This window comes from Mirounga angustirostris, unplaced genomic scaffold, assembly GCF_029215605.1.
Source record: "Mirounga angustirostris isolate CCGP_5_RB_7025 unplaced genomic scaffold, mMirAng1.0.hap1 SCAF_8, whole genome shotgun sequence".
Lineage (NCBI taxonomy): Eukaryota > Metazoa > Chordata > Mammalia > Carnivora > Phocidae > Mirounga > Mirounga angustirostris.
In genome coordinates this window covers 4,393,435-4,421,327 of record NW_026991716.1, presented here as the reverse complement: position 1 = coordinate 4,421,327, position 27,893 = coordinate 4,393,435, and the positions used below count along the sequence as shown (strand labels likewise).

The 27,893-nt window shown below is 51.5% G+C and overlaps 1 protein-coding gene across 3 annotated transcripts; it reads left to right on the top strand.

Annotated features, from left to right (window-relative positions):
- Window positions 1-887: 887 nt before the first annotated feature.
- Window positions 888-27,195, top strand: ALDH5A1 (aldehyde dehydrogenase 5 family member A1). 3 transcript variants are annotated; one of them, XM_045866092.3, is made up of 10 exons: window positions 888-1,215; window positions 4,675-4,758; window positions 5,569-5,739; window positions 7,324-7,440; window positions 10,909-11,052; window positions 13,137-13,280; window positions 15,315-15,473; window positions 18,829-18,998; window positions 22,236-22,294; window positions 23,603-27,195. In XM_045866092.3, the coding sequence occupies exons 1-10, from the start codon at window positions 898-900 to the stop codon at window positions 23,806-23,808; spliced, it is 1,572 nt and encodes a 523-aa protein (XP_045722048.1). In that variant the 5' UTR covers window positions 888-897; the 3' UTR covers window positions 23,809-27,195. The 3 variants fall into 3 exon arrangements, with proteins under 3 accessions (XP_045722048.1, XP_054361681.1, XP_054361682.1); XM_054505706.2 differs by lacking the exon at window positions 23,603-27,195 and adding an exon at window positions 22,697-23,595; XM_054505707.2 differs by lacking the exon at window positions 23,603-27,195 and having other exon boundaries at window positions 22,205-22,294.
- The last annotated feature ends 698 nt before the right edge of the window (window positions 27,196-27,893 follow it).

Genomic DNA, 27,893 nt, shown 5'->3' with positions numbered 1-27,893 from the left:
ATCCTCGTTAAAGTTGAGGCTTCCTTCCTGCTTCCAGATTCTTAGGCTCATGTCTACTTGTAATGATACCTCGCTTGATTCCATTCTGACAAATGGTCCCTCTGACCAGTTGGAGGCCTAACTTTCATCTTAACTAGTGGCTTGTCCTAGGGCAGCTACTAGGACTCTGAACGTTGTGCTGAATTTAATGTAGCAACTCTGCGAAGCCAGTCATTATGTTATCTCACTATAAACGAGAGAACTTTCTGCAAGAGAAGAATTGAGGATGATCTGTGAAGGTCACACGCAGCTTGTCGACAACAGATTCTGAGCTTGGGGCCAAACCGGTCTCTCTGGGGAAGCACTGGGACACATCAGGGGGACGCCCTGCTCCCAGTGATGCGGGGAATAGGTAAACACACACCCAGAAAACCGTCCAGGCGGCAGAACAGGGAGCCACACTTGCCCGGCGCAGAGAACCCCCAGCCTAGACCCCGAGCGCGCGGGAGCTGTGGCGACGGAGAGCGGGGATCACGCCCTTGGCGGCTGGGGCACCCCCAGCGCATCGATGGACCCCGCCCAATTCCAGTGGCGGGGGATGCAGGTGGGGGGAGGGGGTGGACCGCGGGGGCGGCGGGGGGCGGCTGTCCTGCAGCAGCTAGGGAGCTAGGGAGTCATCACACAGGAGCGCTCGAGGCTGGAAGGCGAGGCCCGCGGGCGCATCTCCGGCAGCCCTCCCAGGTCTGGCGGGGAGCGAGGCGGCGCGCCGCGGAGGACCGGCGGCGGCGCCGAGGACGCGGGAGAGGGCGCTGCTCCGCGCCCCCGCGGCCCCGGCGCGCCCCCGCCGCCGCCCCGACCCTTGCACTCGGGCGCGCGCCCGCTTGCCTGCTTCCTGCCGCCGCCGCCGCCGCCGGGGCCATGGCGACCTGGCTGCGGCTGCGGAGCTGCCGGGCCCCGCGCCTCCCGCCGGCGCCCGCCGCGCGCGGCCTGCGGCCCCGCTGCTCGGCGCAGCCCCGCCGCTCTGCCGGGGGCCTGGCGGGCCTGTCCGCGGCGCTGCTCCGCACCGACCGCTTCGTGGGCGGCTGCTGGCTCCCGGCCGCCGCCGCCTTCCCCGTGCACGACCCGGCCAGCGGCGCCGAGCTGGGCCTGGTGGCCGACTGCGGGGTGCCCGAGACCCGCGCCGCGGTGCGCGCCGCCTACGAGGCCTTCTGCAGCTGGAGGGGCGTCTCGGCCAAGGTGAGCGCGCTCGGGGGCCCCGGGCTGCCCCACGGAGGAACCAGCCGCGTCGCCTCCCCCTCCCCGATTCCCCGGATTCCCCGGGCAGAAAGCCATAAAACCAAGACAGAGGTGATCGGCGAGCAGGTGTGGAGCGTCGGCTTGGTGCCAAGCACTGTGCCAGGGGCCAGGGACAGGCGCCGCCCCCCAGCCTCTGAAATTGTCCAGGAGGGAGGCGGAAGCCTTAGCTGCACCATGAAATTACCAGCGAGCCGAGGGCATGGTGAGCAGGTGGAGGGGCCTGAGCGGGGGGCGCAGGTGCGCGCCCAGGGGGCTCTCCCTGGCCGCCACAGTTCAACACAGGGAGGCTAGTCGGGAAATCGGGCTCCGTGCGGGCAGCCGGCCGTTCTCCAGGTTTCGGCCCGAGTAGAGAGACTGCTGTTAACTGACATGTCCTTGGCTTGTAGGTGGCCGTCTGCGCACGACCTTCCCTCTGCATTTGCCGGTGTCCTAACCTCTCCTCGTAAAGACACCAGTCATACTGGATTAAGACCCGCATCTATGACCACATTTAACCTTAATAACCTCTTTCAAGACGCTGTTCGAGATACAGGGGGTTAGGACTTCAACCTATGAGTGGAGTGGGCCCAATTCTGCCCACACATCAGAGTAGCCTCACTGAGGCCCCGGGCTGCAAAGATTGAAGGAGGGACGGGAACTCGGCTGGAGCAGAATTCCTGAGTCAGGGGCATGCCTGACCCGTTTGTAGAACAGCCCGGAGGCAGGGGCAGCTCTGAAGGCCGTAGTAACAGGGGGCGGAGGGGCTGGATCCAGTGGGGTGTGCAGCCATCCTAAGGACTGGGGTTTTACCTTGAGGGAGGCGGGGCACCACTCCAGGGCTTCGAGCAGAGCTGTGACCAGGTTTGCGGTGGGAAAGGGTACTCTGGCCCCAGCGTGGAGAACAGGTGGAAGGAGGGGCACGGTGGCGGCAGAGGCCTGTTAGGGGTCTGTTGGCGGAGATTGAGGCGAGAGGGGACGGCGGCTTGAACCAGGGCGCTCTGCAGAAGGATCTGTTGTGACCAGAGCGTCAGCTGGAGGCCCTGGTGATGTTGGGGTGCGAGCAAAAGAGGGGTCAGCCAGGACCCCAGGCTTCCAGCCAGAGCACCGGGAAGGAAGGAGTAACCACTAACCACCAGCTGAGACGCGGTAGGGGAGGAGAGACCGGGGGTGCTACAGGTGTCCGGGAAGCTCTTCCGGCCCAGACTCGGCTTCGAGACTGGTTGTTCGGAGCCCCAGGGCCGGTGCCGGGACCGTTCACGGCTGCCATCAGCTTGTGGTCACGTCACCCACCTGACATCCATGCCCCTGGAGCGTGAACGTGGCGGCGTCCGCTCGTCCTGCAGGAGCTGGAGTCTTCTCAGAGAACCTTCCTTCTTGGAAGGCTTGTGGAGCGCCTTGCTGAGGAAGTGGTGCTCGGCGGTCCCAAGGAAGGCAGGTCCGCCTCTGCAGGGAGGACGGGTGGGCTGTGGCGCGGCTCCGGTATAAGGCAGCCCTGACCCACCCCTCTTGCCCCCAGGCCTGTCTGTCCGCCCTGCCCACCCCCATCCTCGAGGTCTAGCTCACCTGATGCTTCTGCCGTTGGGCTCCGCTCTCCTCCCCGCTCTGAACGGTGGCTGGGTCCATGCGCCTTGGTTGGCCCTTCCCGGTGACATTGTTTGCATTGCCTCACGTCCTTCTTTTCACGGGTTTTAGGACCTCCTGTTTCCCAGCTCGCGAGCTCCTGCAGGATCTCAGGGGAAACGGGAGCCGGATACTTACGGCTCTGTGAGCTAACGCATTAGTCACCAATGGCGGCTTTAACAAATTAAGGCAAATCAACACGACAACCCAGATCTATTCTCTCACTGTTCTGGCGGTCAGAAGTCCCACGTGTGTTGGCAGGGCTGTGTTCCTTCAGGAACCGTTTGGGGCTTCCTTCCCAGCGTCTGGAGGCGACCCCCACCTCACTCCAGCCTCCGCTTCTGGTACCACCACCTTGTGTGCCTCGGACCGTCCTGCTTCCCTCTTAAGTGAGCCTTGTGGTTCCCTTGGGCCCACCTGGATGCCCTCCTCACCTCGGGATCCTTTACGCGATCACATCTGCAAAATCCCTTTGCCCTGTGAGGGAACAGATTCGCAGGTTCCAGGGATTAGGACGAGGCCGTCTCTGAGGGCTGTTCTGGGCGCGTTGCAGGTGCTTTATCTAGTGCTTTCAGTGGCTCTCTGAGGCAGAGACTTGATGCAGGGTACGGACGAGGAGCATGGCTGAGCTGGGCTCGGAGGCCGCCACCCACCACGCATCCCTGCTCAGGTGGGACGCGAGCCTCCCTGCTGGAGACCGACACACTCTCACAGCTCCTCACAAAGACCGCAGTGGTTTCCGGGGGCTGCCATCGCGAAGTACCACAAACCTGATGGTTTAAACAACAGAAACATACTGTCCCAGCTCTGCAGGCTCGAAATCCCAAGTCAAGGGCTGGTTCCTTCCGAGGGCTCTGAGGGACCGATCTGCCCCAGACCTCTGTCCTTGACTTGCAGGCGGCTGTCTTTTCCCTGTGTCCTAACCCTAACCCTCTGTGCATTCCTGTTTCTGTGTCCAAAGTCCCCCTTTTTACAAGGAGCCCCCTTTTATGTTGGAGTAGGACACACCCTAATTTTAGATTAACAAAACTTTTAAAAAGTTTTAACTTTGAATTTATTAAAAACTGAACGTCACTAACTTGCTTGCCTCGGTCACATCTGTAAAGACCCTGTCTGTCCCTGTCTGAGGTACTGAGGGCTGGAACGGCAGCACTTCTGTTGGGGGCACACACCATTAACCCCCGACACGGGCCGTGCATCCTGAGGGTGGCCCCTTGCCTCCCCTGGCTTCCGGTGTTCGGCCTGGACGTGTGTTTTCCGCCAGCAAGCCGAATCTACTTTGCATTCCTGCAGTTCTCACGCCGTTCCACGTCCTCTCAACCTCTCTCAGGCGAAGCATGGACTCTGTGTCCCGCAGGCCCTGGGCTCAGATCTTTGATTTCTTTCTCCAGGCCACGCCCCCTAGAGCGTAGGCTTTTGTCTCTCCCCCAGAATAAGCACTGGCCTGGAGTCATCAGATTCCTCCCTGCTCCTGCACAGGGTGAGCTCGCAACCAGAGCTGTGTGTGGTGAAGTTACTCGTCTTTGTGCTGTTGGACCCAAGTCTTTTTCTCTTTTACAACTTATGACTCAATACAACCCTTAGATGCAGCTTGAAATGGAATCTTCCTTATTGCTTATCAAAGGAAGGTCTGCACACCTGACACGAACATTGTGTTATATACACATCACTTACGCATCATTTTAAAAAAGAAGAAGACAGGTCAGCGTGTGTCTCCCCGAGCGTGAGACCACACAGCAACCGTTTGAGGACATGGAAGGTTATTTTGTATTTCTGTTGCTCTTTTTCTTTCCTTCCCAGGAGAGGAGTTCATTACTTCGGAAATGGTACGACCTAATGATACAAAATAAGGATGACCTTGCCAAGATAATTACAGCTGAAAGTGTAAGTTCAGGGCCCTAACTTGCTCCCCTAAGAAGCTGTCCCGGAATGCTCAGGCTCAAGCCCGGGCAAGCCTGCAGCTAAAGAAAATGGGAAGTCCTTGCCTAGTGATCAGCTATGCAGTAATTATTGTGTCAGGCCTCACATTTGCTAGAACAGTTTGTATGTTCTACCCTTGAATGATATACGAGAAACATAGACGGAGCTGGAGCCTGTTACACTAAGTGAAATAAGTCATTCTGAGGAAGACAGATACCATATAATTTCACTCATACGTGGGATTTAAGAAACAAAGAAAAAAAAAAGACAAAGAGACAGACTCTTACATACAGAGAACAGCCTGGTGGTTGCCAGAGGGGAGGTGGGCGGGGAACGGGGGGACAGTAATAATAATAATAATCCTGGAGAAATAGATTTTGAGTGGAATTTTGTGAACAATGCTTTACCACCATTCCACATTTTTTCTCTCTGATTGGTGTGGTTGACTTTCTTCACGCTGCGTGTGTGTGTTTAAAAACGTGCCAGAAGTTTCTCCATAGCTGTAATCATGGCTTCACAGCAGGGTCCCAACACCCAGCAGGCGTCCGAGGAGAAACAAGTGCGAAGTCGCCCTTCTAGCTGCCGGGGTGTAGACGGATTGTGGCCTGGCTTCCCGTCTCCACCTGTCATTCGTCTTCTCGGATGCCCGCTGGGGTCGCGCATTTCCCATCGGTCCCGGGGGTTTGGTAACGGGAGAGTGTCTGCTCTGCATGCCACCTGGCAGAGTCATGCCTTTGTCGTGAGACGCGGTGAATGTGTCCTTTTCTGCTCCAGGGGAAGCCACTGAAGGAGGCGCAGGGGGAGGTGGTCTATGCAGCCCTTTTCCTGGAGTGGTTCTCAGAGGAAGCCCGCCGCATCTACGGAGACGTCATCCACACCCCCGCAAGAGACAGGCGGGCCCTGGTCCTCAAGCAGCCCGTTGGGGTGGCGGCAGTCATCACCCCGGTACGAGGTCCGGCAGGACAGGGATGGGGATGGGAAGGACGGGCGAGGTCCCGGGGTAGGAGATGGGGCGGGACTGGGATGACACGGCCTCCTCCCCCCCCCCCGCCCCGCTGGCTCCGTCCCTCCCCTGTCCCGCGGAGGGGTGTATGCGGGTCCTCTGTGACACCCCGGTGCGGGGCGGTGAGTGGGAATGCCTGTTGGGTAACTCCTGCAGAGGCGGACGACCCACAGCAGGACCCGGGGCTTTTCTTCTAGGCCGGGCCTAGCACGTCGGAAAAGATCTTTTTTTTTCCTAAGACTTAAGCTATGACACATTTAATGTGCCATGGTGTGGGGAAAACTTTATGCTCAGTTTACGATTATCATCCACAGCCCAGTATTAGTGTGCCGACCAGCGGGCACTGGGCCGGGTTCTGCAGGTGAGAAGGTCTCCAGATACAGTATTGCGTCTGCCTGGGTGGGGATGCGGCCCCTGAGGGGCGCCCCGCGCTCTCCTGGTGACCAGCCTCGTGTGGCTGCCGTCCACGACGTCCCCCGTCTACTCCTCGAGGGTGGCCGCTGGGTGTCAGACACCCCCTTAGCCCAGCCTGACCAGGTGTGCCTCAGAGCTCACTGTTCCCCAGCTGCGTGAGCCTGGGCGAGGTACTTAGCTTCTCCCGGTTTCCCCAGAGTAATGTCCTCGTTATTCCCCGGTGTAGTAATACCGCAGCGGGTTGAGGTGAGGATTTCATTAATTATCATTTAGAAGTGCTTCCTAGCACAGAATGAGCACTGGACGAGGATTTGTCAAAATAAAAAAAAAAAATGCTGTTAATATAGATACGGTGATAACTACAAATATCCATCCATAAATAGAGAGAAGGAGGTCATAAATCATCTGCCATTTTCAAAATTACCTTGGCTGGTATTTTCTCCCAAAGGGTCAGCGAAACTACGGCTTTCAGGCCTAATCCAGCCTGCTGCCTATATTTATTTATTTATTTATTTATTTATTTTTTAAAGATTTTATTTATTTATTCATGAGAGACACAGAGAGAGAGAGAGAGACAGAGGCAGAGGGAGAAACAGGCTCCCCGCTGAGCAGGGAGCCCGATGCGGGACTCGATCCCAGGACCCTAGGATCATGACCTGAGCCGAAGGCAGACGCTTAACCGACTGAGCCACCCAGGCGTCCCTGCCTATATTTATAAGTAAAGTTTTATTGGGACCCAGCCATGCCCATTCCTGCACACACTGGCTGTGCCCGCCTCCACATCAGAACCACGGAGTCGTTGGGGCAGAAACTGTACATCCCACAGAGCCTAAATATTGACCATCTGGCCCTTTACAGAAAAAGGTTGCCAACTCCTGGTGTGGATAATCTTGTACTGTTTAAAATTCTGGAAAGGTTTCCTATGCCTCCAGAGTCCCTGAGTTGACACCCAGGTGTCAGGTGTCCTGAGAGCTCACCTGAGCAGGAGCCAGAGAACCGCTGTGAGAGTCCGTTGGAGCAATGGAATTGTTGACTGACTTCCTGACCTGCCTGGTTTTGAACTATGGGGCAGTCCATCCTGTCTCATACTTTCTCTGCTCTCCTGTCCCCAGTGGAATTTCCCCAGTGCCATGATCACCCGGAAGGTGGGGGCCGCCCTGGCAGCCGGCTGCACCGTGGTGGTGAAACCCGCCGAACACACGCCCTTCTCTGCCCTGGCCCTGGCCGAGGTGAGCCTCTCCCCCATGTTTGTGCATAGCTGACAAAGTCCAAGCCGGGATTATTTATCCAGGGCAGAAAGAAGCTGATTCGAAGCCTCCTTCTTTGGCTGCATCTCATGCTGGATGGGTTGTGTTTTAACTTCCTAGCAATTATTTTAAGTCAGATATTTGATTTTATTTTTTTAAGTGGGCTCCACACCCAGCGTGGAGCCCAACGCGGGGCTTGAACTCACGACCGTGAGATCAAGAGCGGATGTCCAACCGACTGAGCCCCCCAGGTGCCCTTAAGTCAGATGTTTTAGGAAAAAAACAATGGATGGGGGACTTCCTGACATCTGTAGACAATGTGTATTTTAGGCTGCCCTACAAATAGTACCTGTCCGTCACTTTTATTAAGTAGGCAGGCCCACGACTAAAATGTGGGCATTTCTCACATTTTAGGGAACCTCTTCTTTACCTCTCCCTTCTCCAGTTCAGTCAGCATTCAGTCAGGTCTCGCCATTCTCCTGTTTAAAACCGTCCAATGGCTTCTCATGTCCCCCAGAGTGAAGCCCAGACTTCCTACAGTGGTCTCCAAGGCCCTGTGAGATGCCACCCCCCGAGCCCCAATCCCCCCTCTGCCCTTACCTTACCTGTCACTCCGAAACTCCGTACCCCTCAGCTCTGGCCACTCTGACCCCTTCCACTCCTCAGACCACACCAGGCTCCCCCCAACCGAGCTCTACACCTGCCTTTTCTTCTTCCGGAAAGTTCCTCCCCAGATGCCACCTTTACAGGGAGGCTCTGCTGGCCCCCTTTTGGAAAATCACAGCCTCGGACTCCCGTGCTCCTGATCCTTTCTCTGCTTTGTTCTTCTTCCCGTAGCTCCGAGCCACCTGACATGCTGGCTGTCTCACGGACACGAGCACGTCAGGTCCGCGGAGACGGGGACTCGCCTCTGTTTCGTTCACTGCTGAATGCCAGAACCTTCTACGGTGCCTGGGCCCGGGAGGCCCTCAGGAAATGTTCGGGGTAGGGAGGGCTTCCGAGCCGTGAGAGCCACACTGAGTGTGGGGGTCTGTTTCTGGCCTCGTCATCTGCATCCTTCCTGGGCCAAGAGTCCTCCTCCTTTGGGTCCCTGCGCTGCTGTCTTTGGCCCTGTGGTCGGCTGGAGAAGCTTCTGGAAGGCAGCAACAGTTGCCACGTTTGCTGTTCGGAGCTCTCAGAGACCGGGTGCGGCTCCAGACCCTCAGGGCACTTCCCCCAACAGCATCTTATTTCAGAGGCAGATTGGACATTTTAGTCCTATGGAAACGTTAACCGAACGGAAGGCTTCTTTTAGATGAGCTGTTACGGTTTTCCTTGAAATGATTCTTAAATCTGCACGATGTGTGTAAGTGAACTTACGACTAGACTCCTCAGGCGTGCAGAGTTAGCGATGTGCTTCCTGCAGGTGACGGTGTTCAGAGCCCGCACTGATCTATGACCAGCAGACCCCTCCTGCTTACAAAATTTATTTGGAAACACACATCTGTGTTGATCGGAAAGGCTCAGGACCACGTGTTTTAAAAACCTCTATGAAGGGGCGCCTGGGTGGCTCAGTCGTTAAGCGTCTGCCTTCGGCTCAGGTCATGGTCCCAGGGTCCTGGGATCGAGCCCCGCATCGGGCTCCCTGCTCGGCAGGAGGCCTGCTTCTCCCTCTCCCACTCCCCCTGCTTGTGTTCCCTCTCTCGCTGTATCTCTCTGTCAAATAAATAAAAATCTTTAAAAAAAAAAAAAAAAAAAAACCTCTGAACCTCATCCAGACTTCGTCAGATGTCGGTTCGGCCTCCTCGTGTCCTTTTATCGGGAGACGCATACGGCCAGCTGTCTCTTGTCGTGACGTTGGCAGGGCTGCTGGTCAGTGCTGCTCATTTCTTTTCTTTTCTTCTTTTTTTTTTTTTTAAGGATTTCATTTTTAAGGCCTCTCTATACCGAACGTGGAGCTCCCTGCTTCTCATTTCTGAACCTAGTTTTTCCTTGTATTTCTAATTCTTCCCTGTGTTCCCTTACCTCATTTCCAGAATTTCTCTGATTCATGTTGTTCTTTTGTATCTTGATACTTCTTTTTTTCCTTCGGTGTCAGTTACCGCTTTGATCTGTTTTGTGGGCATGTCTTCTGGGAGTGCTTTTGTTGTCCACGAGGATGCTTTCTGCTCTTTAGTTTCTTCTTTTCTTCTAATCATGTTGTATGGGATTTGATTTGGGTATTTTTCTGAGCGTTTACTTCATTTTTATACGAAGTTGGCTTCCCTAAGCTTTTAGCAGGAGGCCCGATTCTCTAAGTCACGGGTGTCTTTTGTTTCCCCGCCCTGAGATTTCCGGGCTCCGTTCCCTTCCCCGCTTGACCCGAGCCTGCCCCTCCTTTATCACCTGCTCTTGCACCGGGCGGCCCCAGTGCCCTCCCGGGAGCAGCGGCGGGCTGTTCTCCGGCGGCGGCCATGGACAGCTTCCTTCTGCGGCTCCTCCCGCAGGTGCTGACGCTCCCAGCTGTCCCTGGCTCGGCACCCCCGGGTCAGGCGAGAAAGCAGGTTGCCAAACCCTCCCTGTTGCGAAACTTCCCGCGGGAGGGCTGCCTGGCTGCTTATCTCGGTGGTCTGGCCGGCCGGGCCTTTGCCCCCGTCGGCGTCTTTGAAGCAGGTGCCCGGGCGGTCAGACCTTAGGTCAGCCCCGCGGCGCGCTGAGAAACGACTGTCCTGGGCTCGCACTACATCCCGGTCTTGGAAGTGCGGCCTCGGATGCTGTGGTTTGGCTCTGTGATTGCCCTCTCTGCGTTTAGGAGGGGACTCGGAGAGAGTGCCACACTCCGCGCTTCCCGCCGTCTTCCCAGAACCCCAGGCGGATTTGCGCAGGGGTCACAGTCAGTGACATTCAGAAGCTACCGTGATTCCAGACGTGCCTGATCCAAAGAGGGCCGCGGCGGGTCAGCGTGCTGGCCCCGTCCTCCCTGGCGCGCGGCGTGGGCACCAGCCCCCCGCGAGGCCTCCCGTTCCTCACCACTGCCCTGGGGGGGTCCCCCGCGGGAAGGCCTGCCAGTGCCCCCCACACAGCAGGTGCTCCCCTGTGCCCTCTCCCTTTGCTTCTTCTACAGGTGAACCCAAAACTTCCAGAACTCTCCCTGGATTTTTCTCGGGAAAGAAATCCCAAGGGGTTTTTGTTTTGTTTTGTTATTTTTTTAAACAAAGTAGCATTAAAAATTAATTAAAATAAATTTAAACAAGAAAGTGGCATTAAAACCATGCTATAAATATTTAAATGTGTGACAACACATTTAAAATCACTTTAGCATGAATAAGGATCTTATTTCAGTTCCAAACATATTCTTATTCTGTCCCCCAAGCCAGCTTAGTTGTTTTTTTTTTTCCCCCATTACGTTTTTGGATTAAAACCTCTATTTCTCTTTTTCTGTTTTTCCAGTTTGATCATTTGCTGCCCCCTGTTTGCTGTTTCTCTTTATAGCTTGCAAACCAGGCTGGAATTCCACCAGGTGTGTACAATGTTATTCCCTGCTCTAGAAAGAAGGCGAAGGAAGTAGGGGAAGCGCTTTGTACTGATCCTCTCGTGTCCAAAATTTCCTTTACTGGCTCGACAGCGACCGGAAAGGTACGTGACCTAAGTCTCAAAGAAAACAGATGTCATTCTAATATTTTCTCTCTCTAGAGAGAGTAGGAAAATACTAGTTCATCTTTAGCACCCTTCTTAGGGAGATCTGCAGGGGAGGGTTAAGAGGTCTGTGGGATAAAGTAATGTCTGATCACTATCCAGAGACATTTTGGATGGTGTCCCTTACTTACCGTGACATGACAGAGGTCCTCTCGGACAATACTGAGGCATTGGGGTGACCAGAGTTCCCATTATTAGTTGCATGTAAAGTGGCTGAAGGCTCTCCGTTGTATGCCCTCAGTTCTGGAATGCACGTTTCTTTCATAATCTAGAATTAAAGGTTCCAGAAACATACAGCTGATGTTGAAATGGACGTCTTAGAACTGAACCAAAATTGTATTTAGTATAAATGTACTTACAGAAACAGAAAGGTCTTTTTGTTTCCTTAAAAAGCTTTATAATTGTGCATTGAGTTAGCAATTCTATTTCTACAAATTTATACTGAGAGAATAATTGCAGCGTTATTTTGAATAGCAAGGGATTGGAAGCCTAAATTTCCCACAGATGGGGGCTGAATAAATAAATTTATGGAACAGCCTGGCAATGGAACTTTAGGCCGGCATCTAAAGGAATGTTCTAGAAACATGTGTGCTACCATGAGAGAATCTTCACGATATAGTGTTACCCTGGAGGAAGAAGGTATAAGGTGTTATGAACATGTTAAGGTGTTCCAGATATGTGGTTAATTGGGAAGATAGAGCAGTTTACAGAACTGTATAAATCTACCATTCTGTTTTCTTTTTTTTTTTTTTTTAAAGATTTTATTTATTTATTTGACAGAGAGAGTGAACACAAGCAGGGGGAGTAGGAGAGGGAGAGGGAGAAGCAGGCTTCCCGCTGAGGAGGGAGCCCGATGCGGGGCTCGATCCCAGGACCCTGAGATCACGACCTGAGCCGAAGGCAGACGCTTAACGACTGAGCCACTCAGGCGCCCCCTACCATTCTGTTTTCTTAAAAAAAAAAAAGAAGTACATCTATATGAACCTGTGTATGTGGCCAAATTCCGGATCAATATACTTTAAAATTTTATCAGTGGTAAGCTAAGGGTGTGGGGGGCGCCTGGGTGGCTCAGTCGGTTAAGCGTCTGCCTTCGGCTCAGGTCATGATCCCAGCGTCCTGGGATCGAGCCCCGCATTGGGCTCCCTGCTCCTTGGGAGCCTGCTTCTCCCTCTGCCTCTCTCTCAATCTCTGTCTCTCATGAATAAATAAATAAAATCTAAAAAAAAAAAAAAAAAAAGCTAAGGGTGTGGGATTCTGGGTGATTTTATTATCTTCCCTATGTTATGATTAAGCCTATTACCATGTAATTTTTAATAGGTAGTACACTACATGGTGCAAGAAGCAAGGCAGTGTAAACATGCTTATGTTCAGAAGGCTCTTGCCTGCCCCTGACTCCCTCCCTTCTGTCCATGTAACTACTTTGAATTTCTTGTAGCCTTCCTCCTGTGTCTTTATCGTATACAAATATATGTTCTTTTTTTTTTTAAAGATTTTATTTATTTATTTGAGAGAGAGGATGAGATAGAGAGAGCATGAGAGGGGGGAGGATCAGAGGGAGAAGCAGACTCCTCGCCGAGCAGGGAGCCCGATGCGGGACTTGATCCCGGGACTCCAGGACCATGACCTGAGCCGAAGGCAGTCGCTTAACCACCTGAGCCACCCAGGCGCCCAATGAAACTTTATTTATTATTTTTTTATAAAGATTTTATTTATTTGACAGAGAATGAGAGAGAGAGAGAGCACATGAGAGGGGGGAGGGTCAGAGGGAGAAGCAGGCTCCTCGCTGAGCAGGGAGCCCGATGTGGGACTCGATCCCGGGACTCCAGGATCATGACCTGAGCCGAAGGCAGTCGCTTAACCAACTGAGCCACCCAGGCGCCCCTACAAATGTATGTTCTTATGCAAACGGTCATCCTGGAGACACTGCTGTGCCCCTGGCTCGTGCCCTGCTGGGTCAGTGTTTGAAACGAAGGCTTACCGGCCCGATCCTGATCCGGCGCTCACGGTCTATCGTCTGCCTACAGATATTGCTGCACCACGTGGCAGGCTCTGTGAAAAGGGTCTCCATGGAGCTGGGCGGCCACGCCCCGTTCATCGTATTTGACAGTGCCAACGTGGACCAGGCTGTGGCAGGGGCCATGACGTCCAAATTTAGGAACTCTGGACAGGTGAGTCCTGCAGTGTTTTTCAGGGTGTGTGTGGGTGTGTGTGCGCGCACGCGCGCGTGACTGTATTTCACAAAGATCTTACCGCCTAACTCACCTCCTGGAAGGAAACTTGCAGATTCCTTCCATCATTCGTCCTTTACTCACTTTCAGCACATATTTATTAAGGGCTCTTTTTGCCGGCAGCTGTTCTCGGCTCAGAGGGTCCAAAGAGAAATAAGGTGTGATCCCTGGCTTCGAGCAATTTCCTGAACAGATGTTTAATCACATTGTTCTCTTCGTCTTCCTACTCTTTGAATCTGGTTATTTTCATAGTTTTCCCCTCATTGGGCTTTTCTCTACTGAACAGATAAAATCATCTCCTCAGATACAAAACAGCCCACACAGCTAGGGTCTGAGGCCCACAGTCTTAAGGAAAAGGTAGGAAAATGTTGAGATTGTTCTTGAAAAACTCAAAACGCTATTGCCTGGGTCTCACTGTCCCTGAGATGGAGGGGGCCTGATGGGCACATGGTACAGCGTACCCAGGGGGTGTCCAGGTTGTCATCGGGAGAGTGGTGGCTCGAGCTCACACCTCCACAGGAAATCCTGGCTGAGCACATCTGGCATGACCTTCAGAGTGACCTGATACAGACGAGAAAATGGAACTCTGGAGACACTGGTTGACTTGAAGTCCTAGACCCTTGGGTCGCAGTCCCAACTCAGTGGACTGAGGGTCCCATCTCCCAGTTTCTCTCCAAGCTGTTGCCAGGAACCTGGCGTCTTACAAAATATTCTCAAGTACTTTGTCTCAGAGTACCATCAATAAGTGGTTTTAAATGCATTCCAGAGACAATAAAAACGCCTGAAAGGTAATATTGTGGGAAAAGGTGAAATGTTATATAGTACTCTGTATCAAGTAGTTTTCATCCTTGTATTGACCTTCGGTGATTAATTTCTCCCCTTTCATATAACCTTAAATAAGCTTGGTTGTTTCAGAAATACCTTTGTTTCCTTTTAGAAACGTAAAATGTTAATAGGTGTGACCTTCAGAGTCACACTCATAAAGCTACAACTTTGAGGTATTGCTTGAAGCCAATAAAAATGCATAGGACAAAAAATTATGTCTATATCTATTTACCTATAGTTTCTACTAGAAAAATACATGATTAAGAAAAAACACAAGAAGAAAATCTGTCAGCGATAACTGCATTTCCTATAATATGGTTATGTTTTATAATTTAAAAATATTAGGTCTAGGAGTGCTTAGGTGGCTCATTTGGTTGAGTGACAAGCTCTTGATTTTGGCTCAGGTCGTGATCTCAGGGTCCTGGGATTGAGCCCCATGTTGGGCTCTGCACTTAGCAGGGAGTCTGCTTGAGGATTTTTTCTCTCTCCCTCTCCCTCTGCCTCTCCCCCTGCTCACACATGCTCTCTCTCTCTCTAAAATAAATACATCTTTAAAATATATATATTTAGGTTTAATTAGGAAAAAAATAAGCGAGGGTCTTTTCAATAATTTAGGCTGACATGGAAGAATGGTCTTGTGTCCATTTTCAAAATGTCAGATTCAGCCAAACCCTGAACAGTTTAATAAGCTAATAGATATAAGTCAGTTTTTGACTGCCTTCCATCCTGCCCCTGCTCTGTTGTTGCAGCATCACTGTCTCTCATGGAGTTACAGGTTTTTTATGCTCTTTTCTTCTTTCCCTATTTGTTTTATAGTGGCTTACTTAAGCCATTGGAAAAAAACTTGGGTCAGGTGGCTTTCTCTTTTTTACACAGATATTTGTACTTGCTTACTTGTTTAACCACAAGGTGTGGCAGATATGGAGAAGGTTGGAGAAGAATGTGCACTTACTTAGTGCGTTTATCTTCGGGCCCCACCCACATGGGGAGGGACATGGCAGATTGGACACAGGACGAGAGCCACCTGGGGAAGTGTTTTCATATTCAGAGAGGTAGCAGCAGTCACACGTTTATTGGTTGGGTCAACAGCTTCTGACAAACTGTCCTGTGAGTTTGGGTTTTTTTATTTTTTTATTTTTCCCTGTCTAGACTTGTGTTTGCTCAAACCGTTTCTTGGTACAAAGGGGTATTCATGATTCCTTTGTGAAGAAATTTGCTGAGGCAATTAAAACAAACCTGCATGTGGGTAATGGATTTGAGGAGAGAACTACTCAAGGCCCATTAATTGATGAAAAGGCAGTAGAAAAGGTAAGTTCGTTTGATTTTTTGTTAAAGTAAATTTCATGGTTTCGATATCAAAGGCTTTACTAGCAAAAAACACTTTGGTAAAGTGCCCAGCAAGGCTGTTTTGGAAACAATGGAGAAATCAGGAAAAAGTGAATTTCTGCCCATAAGTATAAATCAGGTGGCTTCATCTGCCCATAAGCTTTTCTGGCTCTGGCATTACAGTGCCCATGAGATCTGTCACTTTAGATCTTCTACTGCCCTCCCTAAATTTTCTGTGATTGTGGTGATAATTTTATCCCTAGCTGCCCTAGGAATTAGGATCTTGAAAGACAAAGTTCTTTAATTTTTTGAACACCCAAAAGGAAAGGAAGACTGGTTTTCTTTTTAAAATCATGTATGTTTCAGCTGAAATGCTGGCTTCCATTGACAAAAAAAAAAAAAAATACCCTTCCAGAAGAGTCCTTGACAAAAGCATCCTGGTAGGGAGATACGGAATACCAGAAGCCATGCCCAGGATTTACAGATGGCAGGAAAGGGAAATTGCTTTTAGGAAGGATCTCTTTGTTTATAGAAAGTCACAGTCTAGATAGACCACTAGCTAGTTGTCCTTGTTGTTTTAAGACATAATCTTCTGTTTTAAAACATAATCCTTTTTAAGAAAGAAGATGTGGTGTGTATATACACACACACACATAAACACACACACACAATGGAATATTACGCAGCCATAAAAAAGAATGAAATCTTGCGGGCGCCTGGGTGGCTCAGTTGGTTAAGCGACTGCCTTCGGCTCAGGTCATGGTCCCGGGGTCCTGGGATCGAGCCCCGCATCGGGCTCTCTGCTCTGTGGGGAGCCTGCTTCTCCCTCTCCCACTCCCCCTGCTTGTGTTCCCTCTCTCACTGTGTCTCTCTCTGTCAAATAAATGAATAAAATCTTAAAAAAAAAAAAAAGAATGAAATCTTGCATTTGCAATAACATGGATGGCTCTAGAGTGTAACGTGAAGTACATCAGTCAGAGAAAGACAAATACCATATGATTTCACTCATATGTGGAATTTAAGAAACAGAAAAAAGGCACAACAAAAAAAGCAGACTCTTAACTCTAGAGAACTAACTGGTGGTCAGCAGAGGGGAGGAGGGTGAGGAGATGGGAGATATAGCTGAAGGGGATTAAGAGCGCACTTACCGTGATGAGCAGTGAGTAATATATGGAATTGTTGAATCACTATATTGTACACCTGAAACTAAGAAGGCACTGATGTTAACTATACTGGAATTGAATAAATAAAGGGGGGAAAACCCCCATAATCTTTTTAGAGTTGCTTACAAGGAACTTTCTTAGAATATGAACATCCAAAACAAAAAACAAAAAACGTGAACATCCCATATGTTCCTTCGGTAAATCTCTACTAGTGGAAAGGACTTTAATGAAATCATTTAAAGCAGACCGAAGTTGGAGGCTGGGTTGTATGTGGGGAAAGAAGGGTGACACAGCCAGCCTCCTGGGTGTCACCTGAGGAACCAAAATTAAGTTAGAGCCAGGTCAGCACCCACCTGTGCTCCTGCTGTTCATCGGCCGCCTGAGGACCAAGACCCCAGGGCTGCCCGGCCTCAGTGGGCAGTCAGGTCAGCGTCAGCCCGTGGGACCCAGGGGAAGCATCGAGGCTTGACAGAGCTCTGTATTCTTGCCTTGGGATTGCCCTAAGAGAGAGCATGCGTTAAAGTGTCCCTTGAAGTGCTCCAGCTTCAAGAGTGAGGGTGGGTGTCCTGGAGCTGGGCTCCCCTGCCTTGGCCCCTTGGGGAAGGGGGCTGTCCCTGAAGTGAAGCTGCCAAATCAGAATAAACCTGAGCTTGCCGTTGCCCCTCTTGTTCAGGGGAGAGATTGGAAACCACAAAGCCCACCCATGTCACCCACTTAAGTTAACCAAGCCAGTCCTTCACGAGGAAGGTGAGCAACCAGCAATCATGATAACTTTAGGGCAAACCCTCAGCACATAAGAGGAACAGTCAACCCTCAAGGAAGAGGATGAGTCTGGGAACAGAAAGGAATTTTCTTAGAACTGAATAGCGTTCTCCCTGTGTTTTCAGCAGATTGCCTATCTATAGAACAAAAGCAGGTTCTGTGAAAACGAGGCAATGAGAATGAGAAAGGTTTTAGAAATTAAACACATGATGGTCAAATCTTTTTAAAAAAATCAGTAGATGGGGGCGCCTGGGTGGCTCATTGGTTAAGCGACTGCCTTCGGCTCAGGTCATGATCCTGGAGTCCCGGGATCGAGTCCCGCATCGGGCTCCCTGCTCAGCGGGGAGTCTGCTTCTCCCTCTGATCCTCCCCCTCTCATGCTCTCTGTCTCCCATTCTCTCTCTCAGATAAATAAATAAAATATTAAAAAAAAAAAATCAGTAGATGAAGATGGAAGACAAGATCAGGAAGAGCTCTCAGAATTTAAAGCAAAAAACAAAGAGATGAAAAATATGATAGAAATTTGAAAAGAAATGAATTAATCTGAGGTGAGGGGATATCCATTTTAGCAACAGGTGCTCCAGAAAGAACTGGGAGGGGAAAAGTAGCATTATCAAATCAATAACATGAAAACTCAGAGCCAGGGGAAATGATGCTTCACATGGAAAGACTTTACCAACCACCTAGTGGAATGAAAGGGAAAAGCCCCAGATATATTCTGCTAAAACATGGAATGTCAGGAACATAGAAGAAGATCCTAAACACTTCCAGAGAGTGGGGGTCAGCTACCCGCCAAGAAGGGAGAACTATCTCTGAACATGACTTTCATCAACAACAATAGAAGTAGCGATGTGTACTCCAGAGTTCTGAAGCAAAATGATTTCGGATCACCATTCCGTCCCCAACCAACACAAGGTAAGACATCAGACACGCGTTGTCGGAAAACTCAGGAAGTAGGCGTTTTCAGTGTGCCTTTCCCAAAACAGCCACTTGAGGAGAATGTAATAGAACAGAATGAAAGCCAGGAGGACAACATGGCGCCCAAGAACCTGGAGCTAACTCAAGAGTGCAAAGAACAAATCCCAGGAAAACTGCAGAGTGTCAGGCTCAGAAGGACATCAGGCCATACTAGACCCTTCAACAAATTATAGGATCAGACAGTGGAAAACCTAAGAGCAGAGGAAGGTGGCACTTGCCCACACCACGTGCCGTCTTCCTGCCTCTGTGTCTGTGCATATTTGGTTCTTTCTACCTGGAAGGAACCAGGGCACATTGTTCTCAACCTATTTTTTAAGAAAAAGAAAGAAAGAAAAAACCGTTCCCTATAGATTTAACACTCTTAAGAGATTGTATCATCTCCACAGTTATCTTCAAGCCAGCTCTCCCAGGCTCCTCTTTTTCTCTTCACACAGGTAGAGAAACACGTGAGTGACGCGGTTTCCAAAGGGGCCACCGTTGTGACCGGCGGGAAGCGACACCAACTCGGAAAAAACTTCTTTGAGCCCACCCTGCTCAGCAATGTCACCAGGGACATGCTCTGCTCTCACGAAGAGACGTTTGGGCCTCTGGCGCCAGTCATCAAGTAAGATCACCCCGCCGGCAGGAAGACGGGAGAGGATCAGGGCAGAAGAGGGACACCTGGGCAGTTGGAGTTCTGTTTCGAGGCCCGGGGGTGGGGGGGTTCCTGCAGAGCAGAGCTCTGTTGTTTCAGCCGGAAGCCGAGTCCAGGTCATGGTTCTGGAAGAAAAAAAAAATGTGTTTTTATCATAGACCCCTAAATTCACCAGATTCTTTCCTTTGCCTTCTTACTTCTTGCTTTCGGCTGGTCCATCTTCTCAGGGGAGCACGTCCTCAAAGAGTTCTTTCAAGGGAGTCAGTGGCAGGTGAACTTGCCATGCTCTTAGGTGATGTTTTATCCCACTTTCAAAGGTCAGTACTAACTCACCTGGATAGAGTTCTGGGCTCGGCACTGTGAAGATACCACTAATTGTCTATTGTTTCCGGGGTTGTTAACCGAGAAAGCTGGTGTCTGCTCTTGGAGGGACCAGCTTTTCCTCTTGGAGGCTGTTAGGATTTCTCACGGGTCTTTGACATCCTTAAGTCTTACCGGTGAGGCCCATCGGGAGCGTCTCCACGCTGTGGTCCTAACGACTTCCTTTAATATCCCAGGTGTCTGTCTAGTCCTGGGAAATTCTTGGTCATTGTTTCTCCAGGTATTTCTCTCCCCCCATTGGTTCCTGAACGGCCTCCTAGGAAGCCTGTGGTGGTGCCATGCCCGCCTTACCCCTGCTTCTCTTCACGCCTGTGTGTTCACTGCACATCTTCATCCATTCCCGAGGCCTCCAGAGACTCTGGGTCCCCGCACCTGCCAGTGGAGTCCTGCGTTCCTCAGATACGCGCGCTCTGCTACCCAGCCCATCCGCCGCGCGCCTCGGTTACTCTTCCATCCCTGGCGTCTCCAGTTCATTCTTCCCCGTCATGGAGTCTTCCCGCTTCGTTTTTCTCCCTTACGTTGCCGTGGATGCTTATCCGTTTCTTCCGTTTTATTCTGTTGCTCGGTTTCCGCCTCCTACAGTGTAGGTCGTTCTGTATGTCATGCTTCTCCTTCTCAGAGCTCCTCAGATGTCTTCTCGTTTTCTCTGTGAGCTCGTCTGTAGCTCTTTGAACGCTTAGTGTCTGCCTTGGAGTTGTGGTAAAAAGCTTAGGCCTAGTCTGGGCTGCTTCTGATACATCTGAGCCTCAGGAAGGAAGCTTCTAGTATGAAAGTCCATTCTCAACACGACTGCCTGTGCCCCAGGTGTTTTTGGCTTCCTGGGGTGTTTTGTGGTTACCTCTGGAGTAACAAGAGGGGTTCAGGGGAAGAGGCGTCTGGTTCATGCTGTTGTCTTCACTCGTTTTGGGTGACTCACCGAGCCAGCGGGGCTCGAGTTCTGCCTGGGCCCCACCACCCTGAGCTGGCCCTGCTGCTTTCCTGCTTGTAGGCATGTACCATTGGCCCAGGGACCCAGGTCTAAGGCAACAGCACCTGAATCCGTAGGCACGGGGGGGGGGCGGGGGGGGCGCGGGTGCAGCCCCTCCCCCCTCCCCTGCAGGCTCCATGGCGCTCCGGCCCTTCCCAGCCCTCCGTGGGTGGCCCCTAGCTCTCTCCCACCTGAGGCCATCATTCCCTCAGGATCCAGCCACCTTCTCGGCCCCCAGAAGCGTCTTGTGTTTTTGGTCTTAGTTGCTAATTGAGGGTTTTTGAGCTAAGACTCTCTCTCTCTGTCCTCTGGCATCTCCAGCATCAGGTTCCCAGGGAGAGCTGGTCCCCGGCGCTACCCATGCTATCTTGTCTGGGACAGAAGTCTCTCTTGCCATATACTTTCCTGGCTTTGTTACCGTCTTGCCAATGAAATTCACATATTAATCCATCACTGGGGAAATGGACCGCTTGAAGAACTTTTGTCTTGTCTTTTTTTTTTTTTAAAGATTTTATTTATTTATTTGAGAGAGAGAGCACATGAGAGGGGGGAGGGTCGGGAGGGTCAGAGGGAGAAGCAGACTCCCTGCCGAGCAGGGAGCCCGATGCGGGACTTGATCCCGGGACTCCAGGATCATGACCTGAGCCGAAGGCAGTCGCCCAACCAACTGAGCCACCCAGGCACCCTTTTGTCTTGTCTTAATAAAAATTTTTTTACCTAGGATGTGAACTTGACATTTCCAAGGAGCCTAGAGGATGCAGTCAGTGGTGAGGAATGCAGGCTTTGGAGGTGAACTGGGTGTAGATGTAGGCTTCGCTGCTTCCCACCTGTGTACCCTTGGACGAATTAACTTCTCTAGTCCCAGGGTCCTCGCGTGGGAAAGGAACAGAACCAGTACCTGCTTCGCAGAGCGGTGACGGAGGTTCCGTTACGTGATGTGATAAGGCACGTAGCACAGTGCCGAAGCATTATGGTGGTCGTTTCGTCATCGAAGCGTGAGGTCAGGGAGGGGGACAAGTTGCTGCTAGCGGGCTCCGCTCTTCCCACACCTCTCCTCTGGGTACGGTGCTGGGCGCACAGCTCCAGGGTGTGCGGGAAGGTGAAAATCCTCAGGGATGCCACAGTCAGTGAGGTGATGACTCTGTTTCTGAGGGGGAAGTGGGAACACCAGCCGCGCGCTGTCACTCTGCTCTCCGGCGGGCAGAACGCTCGCCGTCTGTCTGCAAGTCGGCAAGCCTAGGAGGTACGGCTGCGCATCCTCGCGACAAGTGATGCTCCTGGGGTCCCCTCCTTGATCTCCCCCCGGAGCCCTCTTCTCTCCCTTCCCCTTGTGTAGACGGGGGCCCCTGCTGGCTCTGCCCGGTGCCAGCAGAGCTCGGAATTTAAGGATGGGGGCTGAGAGCCCTCTGCCCCAAAGAACGCTCCTCACATCTTGTTCCAGAGGAACAGTGGCAGAGCTGGAAGGGACCGCGGAGGGCTTTGGAACGACCACTCGGCGCCTCAGGCAGGAGCAGGGCCCGGCGCCGGCCCCCGGGAGCCTCTCTCCTCCGTTCCGCCTGCTTCCGAGTGGGCGCTGCTTGCGCTGCGGTCTCAGGACGTAGCAGAGCGGTCACCCCTTTAGAAGGCACTCGGTCTGACGTTCGGATGCGCTGCATCCCACCAGCCTGCGTGCCTCCTGTTCTCTGGCAAGAGAGGAGCCAGCGTGTGGAGCAGCGGGGCTGTTTTCTTCCGCACCTGCCCCGGGGTCTCGGTGCCGTTTAGCCCCTGCCGTTATTTGGGAGGCCAATCGGGAGACAAGGCAGCGGGTTTTCCCTACTGTCGCCTACAGATTTTGCTGACCGCGCATTCCACTTCGGCAGGTTCGACACAGAGGACGAGGCTGTGGCCATCGCTAACGCGGCCGACGTGGGGCTGGCAGGTAGGCGGCCCTCCTCGCTCGGCGCCGTGCTCCCCGTTTCTCGAGCTGGTGCCGCGCTTGCCTTTGAAACATCGCCCTGGGTTTTGAGAAGGAGACGCCATTGGGGTGTATGTTTTGTTACTTTCCGGGGCACAGGTGGGTTTGTGCAAGTTCCCGGCCTGCCGTCTGGTCCTTCTGCGTGTGGGCGCTCCCTGCAGAGAGCGGAGGGAGCGCAGGAGAAGAGGGGGGCAGCTTGTGGGGCAGCCCACGCCCCAAAGTCCCGCGGCCTCCGAGGCTTCATGCCTGCAAATGCCAAGTCTGTCTCTTTCCATTCTACCTGGCTCCCGGCGGCCTGACCCAGACTGAGGGCAACGGCAGTGGGCGAGTGTGCAGACAGAGCCTGAGTGGTCCCTGTCCCTTTAGTTTGGAGGTGGTCAGGGCGGCCGCAGCACGTACCCCGTTATCCTGACATCATTAGATGCACACACATGCACCCGACAAATCGACGTCAGTGCCCGCAGTGAGGGGAGTGCTGAGGAGGATACAGAGAAGGCCGTGGCTCCACAGAAGCTGCCCCTCCGGCTGTAAGAGAAGTATTCATAACAGGAAGGACGCGCACACCGTGGAGGCCCTTCCCCCATGCCGCCTGCAGAGAGTTATCCTAAGGCTCGGGTGAGAGGTGTGCGGGAGCACCTCTGGGACACGGCTCCGTGCTCCTTCCCTTCAGGGTGGGACGAGGGGAACCGCACCCTGCATTAGGTCAGCAGTGATGGGCAGCGATCTGATCATGCAGAGGTGGGAGGAGAGAGATTCTGGGCAGAGGGGACCAGGGGAGTTAAGAAGGAAGGACAAGGACAGTTTGGCCACAAGGACAGGATGGTTGGTGATTGGCATGATGGAAGGGAACGCTGAAAATGTTGCCTGAGTTCACACTGGGGAGGGTTCGAGTACCCACAAAGAATTTAACCTTATTTTGTAAACAGCAAGGAGTCACCGGATGGGGGGGCAAACAGAGCATGAGGAGAGTCCCACAGTCGGGTCAGAGGTGTGCAGGAGAGCCTGGGCCGCGCACGGCAGGATGTGGGGAGGTTACGGCTGCAGTCCTGGGAGGCAGTGAAGCGAGCCCCCGTGAGTGGGACAGAAGCAGAATGACGATGTCCCACGGGTCTGCGATGAAGCATGGACAGGACCAGCGTGGGGCCCCTATGGGAGCAGGGAGGATTCCAGGCCCGTGACGAGACACGCCGTCGCTGGTGGTATCCTCAGCTTCAGACGTGAGGTCTTTCACGACTGTCCTACGTGCTGTGTACGTCCTTATCCCCATGACAGGTTACTTCTACTCCCAAGACCCGGCCCAGATCTGGAGAGTGGCAGAGCGGCTGGAAGTCGGCATGGTTGGCGTCAACGAGGGACTGATCTCCTCTGTGGAGTGCCCTTTCGGTGGGGTGAAGCAGTCCGGCCTCGGGCGAGAGGGGTCCAAGTATGGCATTGATGAGTATCTGGAGCTCAAATACGTGTGTTTCGGAGGCTTGTAGGATTCGTTAGTTCTTTAAAAAAATAAAAAAGGAAGCTTACTTACATATATGTGGACCTGCCATCCATTATTTTAAGTGAATGAATAGGTTATTGGAATTAGGAATTTTTAAAAACTCACCGCATGCTGATCTCAAGCAGAGGGGAACCCCCCCTCCCCTTACCCGACCAGGGACCAGCAGATGCCACATGCCTGTGGCAGCCACAGTCTCCCCAGGAACCCGCACGGCCCCGGGGTGGGGGGGACGTCCCAAAGGCTCCATCACAGCCGTCCCCCCCGTGGCTCCGAGCCCCGACTGGAGGTCTGCAGGGAAGAGCCCTGAGCACGACGAGCAGGCACACCATCCCCAGCCGTCCGCCCCCTCGGCGCTGCAGAGCCTGCCGCGTGTTTGGAGGTGTTGCCGCACGGGCTGAATCGATGGGTTTTCAAGACCTCTGAAACAGCCCCGAATTGCCTGTGTTTCTGTGAGGAATGAAGGAGCACCTTTCCCTTTTCCTGGACCTTTTCTTTTTTTTTAGTTTATTTTTGTAGTCACCTCTACACCCAGCATGGGGCTCGAACTCACGACCCTGAGATCAAGAGTCACACACTCCACCGACTGAGCCAGGCGGGCGCCCCTGGACCATTTTTTAAGTTGAAGGCTTCACCGCCCTAAATTTGCTACTTAAAGATGATGTTTTCATTTCCGTCCTGCGGTCCACTTCATTGTGTTTCCTTTAGGAAACGAGCCTAGGCAGAAGGCAAAGCCCCTCCCCTGCTCGGCTGTGGACGGCGGCTCCGTCCCCCCGTAGTAGCCTTGTTCCGTGGACCTGCCGATCAGCACCCGTTCCTCCCGCAGACTGGAGACTCTGTACATGCCTCACTTAGCTCCATGGGCTCTTGTGAGCCTGACAGAAAGCGAAATACTCGCCAAAACAGAAAAAAAGAAAAGGAAGAAAACCTGGTGTAAGTACAGGAGCTATTAATACTAGTAGCAGCAAAGCCCCCCTTGGGCATCCAGCTGGTGAGGAAGGCTGGTGCCCACCTGCTCTCCCCCCTGGGACGAAGCGGTGGTCACCTGCAGCCTGCTCTTCCCGCCCTCATGGGGTGCTGCGCTCCTTCGCCTCCAGAAGAACAAACACAGTCTCACCACGGTGATCTCGAGGGGAAAACCAATTTCCATAATGGCCAATCCACCTAATGGAAGAGGCATGAGCCCTTGAATGTCAGGCACCCTTTATCCAATAAGAGTTTTTACGGTTTGTTATTTAAAGCAAAAATGACCGGTGTCTCCTATCACTCTGAAAGAGGAACTCTGATTCAGAAAATTCTAGGTTCTTCTGGACATGTCTCCCATCTGTACTCAGACACCGAGGAAGAGGAATCAAGGCTGTTCCTGGCTGAGGAAGCCAAGATAAAGCTCTTTCCTTTCCCACTCTCTCTGTGTGTGGAGTCCACTGACATTCTGGGGATATTCTGGGTAGTGGAAGGAGAGCCTGAGGGCAGTTCCTGCCACCCCCTGGGGCTTAGCATTCTTCCCTACGCCCCTGGGGAGCCGAGGTTAAGTCACCAACAGTCTGGAATGCCCGTGGGCACAGAGGAACTCACCTCCGGTCCTGGAGCTCCCTTCTGTTAGCCTGCATCATACCGGCTGTGTCCGAAACCCACAGAAGAAACGAGCTGACATCCACCTCCTGGTGACATAGCTCACCTGCACCCTGTTAGGAATCACATACGCGGCATGTTGTCAGTTTATTTCTTTTTGTTTTTATAGTTTTAGGTGGTTTTCTACATTCTAATTACTGAAGATTTGGATGTGTCCATCTGGTTTCTCTTAACAACAAACATGCTGTAACATTATTTGTTAGAAGTCTGGAACACTGATGCTGGGAGGTGTTAGGAGAATACATTCGCGTATGTGGGTAGCTTTGTAAGCCAGTGGATTCCTTGGCTGGGTGGTAGATCTGAGTTTTCTTGTCTGTTTGGCTCACCCGGTACATAAATTCAGGTCCAGAGACTCACTGCAATGTCTTTGATTAATTTTGTATTTAAAATGATTTGAGAAGGAAATAGGTTACTGTTTAGTAAAACTGTTGTGGGTTGTGGGAAGAAAGAAAAGTGTCTCTAACTGAACATTTCAGGGGATTATTTTTCAATAAGGTAACCCTATGTGATTGGGTTGCCAGGGGTTGGCAAACTACAGCCCACAAGCCAAATCTGGCCTGCGACCTGTTTCTGTACAGCCCAGAGCTAAGAATGGTTTTGTATTTCCAAATGATTGGGGTGGGGGGGAATCAAAAGGATAATATTTCATAACACAAAATTACAGGAAATTCAGATTTCAGACTCCATCAGTGAAACTTCATTGAAACACAGCCATGCCCATTCACTTAACACTGGATCCACGGCTACTTTCTAGGCAGGGTTGAGTACTGGCAACACAGACTAACAGTATGGCCTGCAAAGCCTATGGTATTGACGCTGAAAAAGTTTGCCAGCCCCTGATCCAGAGCTCCTGAGGCTGAGGGAGATACTGATCTTCCTGCATTTTTCAAGCATTATTTTATTTCATTGAACACCTGTGTAAAATACTTTTCTGGGCATTGCTCCAACGAGTTCTCACCAAGAACTTGCCGCAGCGGTGATCGTAGAACTCAGATGAAATTACCTGGGTAACAAGAGTGTGTTGGCCTAGAGAAAACTTCTCAATTTATTTTTCCCAGCTAGGCAGGGATTAGCATTGAAACAGCTTCTCTGCATGTTGTATTTATCCCTTTGAGTGGCTTTCAAACATGATTTTATGTCAAGAGTTGTATTCTTTTTTTTTTTTTTTAAAGATTTTATTTATTTGACAGAGAGAGACACAGTGAGAGAGGGAACACCAGCAGGGGGAGTGGGAGAGGGAGAAGCAGGCTTCCCGCGGAGCAGGGAGCCCAATGCGGGGCTCAATCCCAGGACCCCAGGATCATGACCTGAGCCAAAGGCAGATGCTTAACGACTGAGCCCCCCAGGCGCCCCAAGAGTTGTATTCTTTTCTCCTTTATTCTTATGGAAAGACTTCATGAAAATAAACATCAGAAGCACAGTGCAAATAAAATTTGATTTTACTGTTATACTGTTAACTTTAAATTGTGCCCACATGCCTGCCTTCTCAGAAGGCTGGAACCCGGGGTTTTAATTATTCATGTGCAGCTGTGTTAGCCTTTTACTTAATATTTAAGCTGTGATTTTTGTGTGTGTGCTATATTTTGTAGGATAAAACTTGGGAATAAGTGTAGTGGCAAGTGTGGAAACATTTTGCTTTTCAAATGTGCACAGAACTCATTTTTCCCGTTTTTGATAATTGTGTACATGTATCCATGCTCGTCAGCAGAGTTGTGTGTAATTAATAAATGTTGCATTAACAGAATTTCCTGTTTCTGTGTTAAGCTTTCTGGTTGTGGTTATCTCCGGTTCGTCATTTCAGTTTATATTGGGTATTATTAGACCAGTTCAGGTATGTATGAAGAATAGCAGTATGCCATCCCAAAATATGCTGCTTTGATGTAACAATTATTGTGAACTGAAGATGTCTAAAAGAAGCAGATACCAGAAAAGCTGTCTGCCCTCCCCCTATTTTCTTAAAAGCAGGACCTAAGTTTACAAAGGTGCCCCCACCCCTGCAGTAGGAAGGAAAAAGGTTGATCCCCAGAGACAACTCTAGATCCTGTCGGCCTGGAAAGGGCACCACAGGAATCTACATAACAGATTTTACCAACTGGCTTTTGTCTCTACCCTTGAAAGCCTACAGCTGCTTTCTTTCCTCTGTCCTGTCATTTCTGCACAAATGTATTGCTCTTTGTTGAGGATGTTATGTAAGCCAGAGTTTCAAGCCACCTCTTTCGAGTTCCTCATTCTTCCCTGGGTATCTCCCATGTGTACATGAGACATACATGTTAATGAACTTGTTTTTCTCTTTTTCCTCTAGCTTTTATTTCAGAGGTCTCAGCCAAGAACTCAGAAGGGTAGAAGGAAAATTATTTTTCCTCTCCTGCAGGTGTAAATAGTGCTCCCTCCCCAGAGAGCTTCTAGTCAGTGAATGCCGTGGACCAGGAGCATGCATGTGAG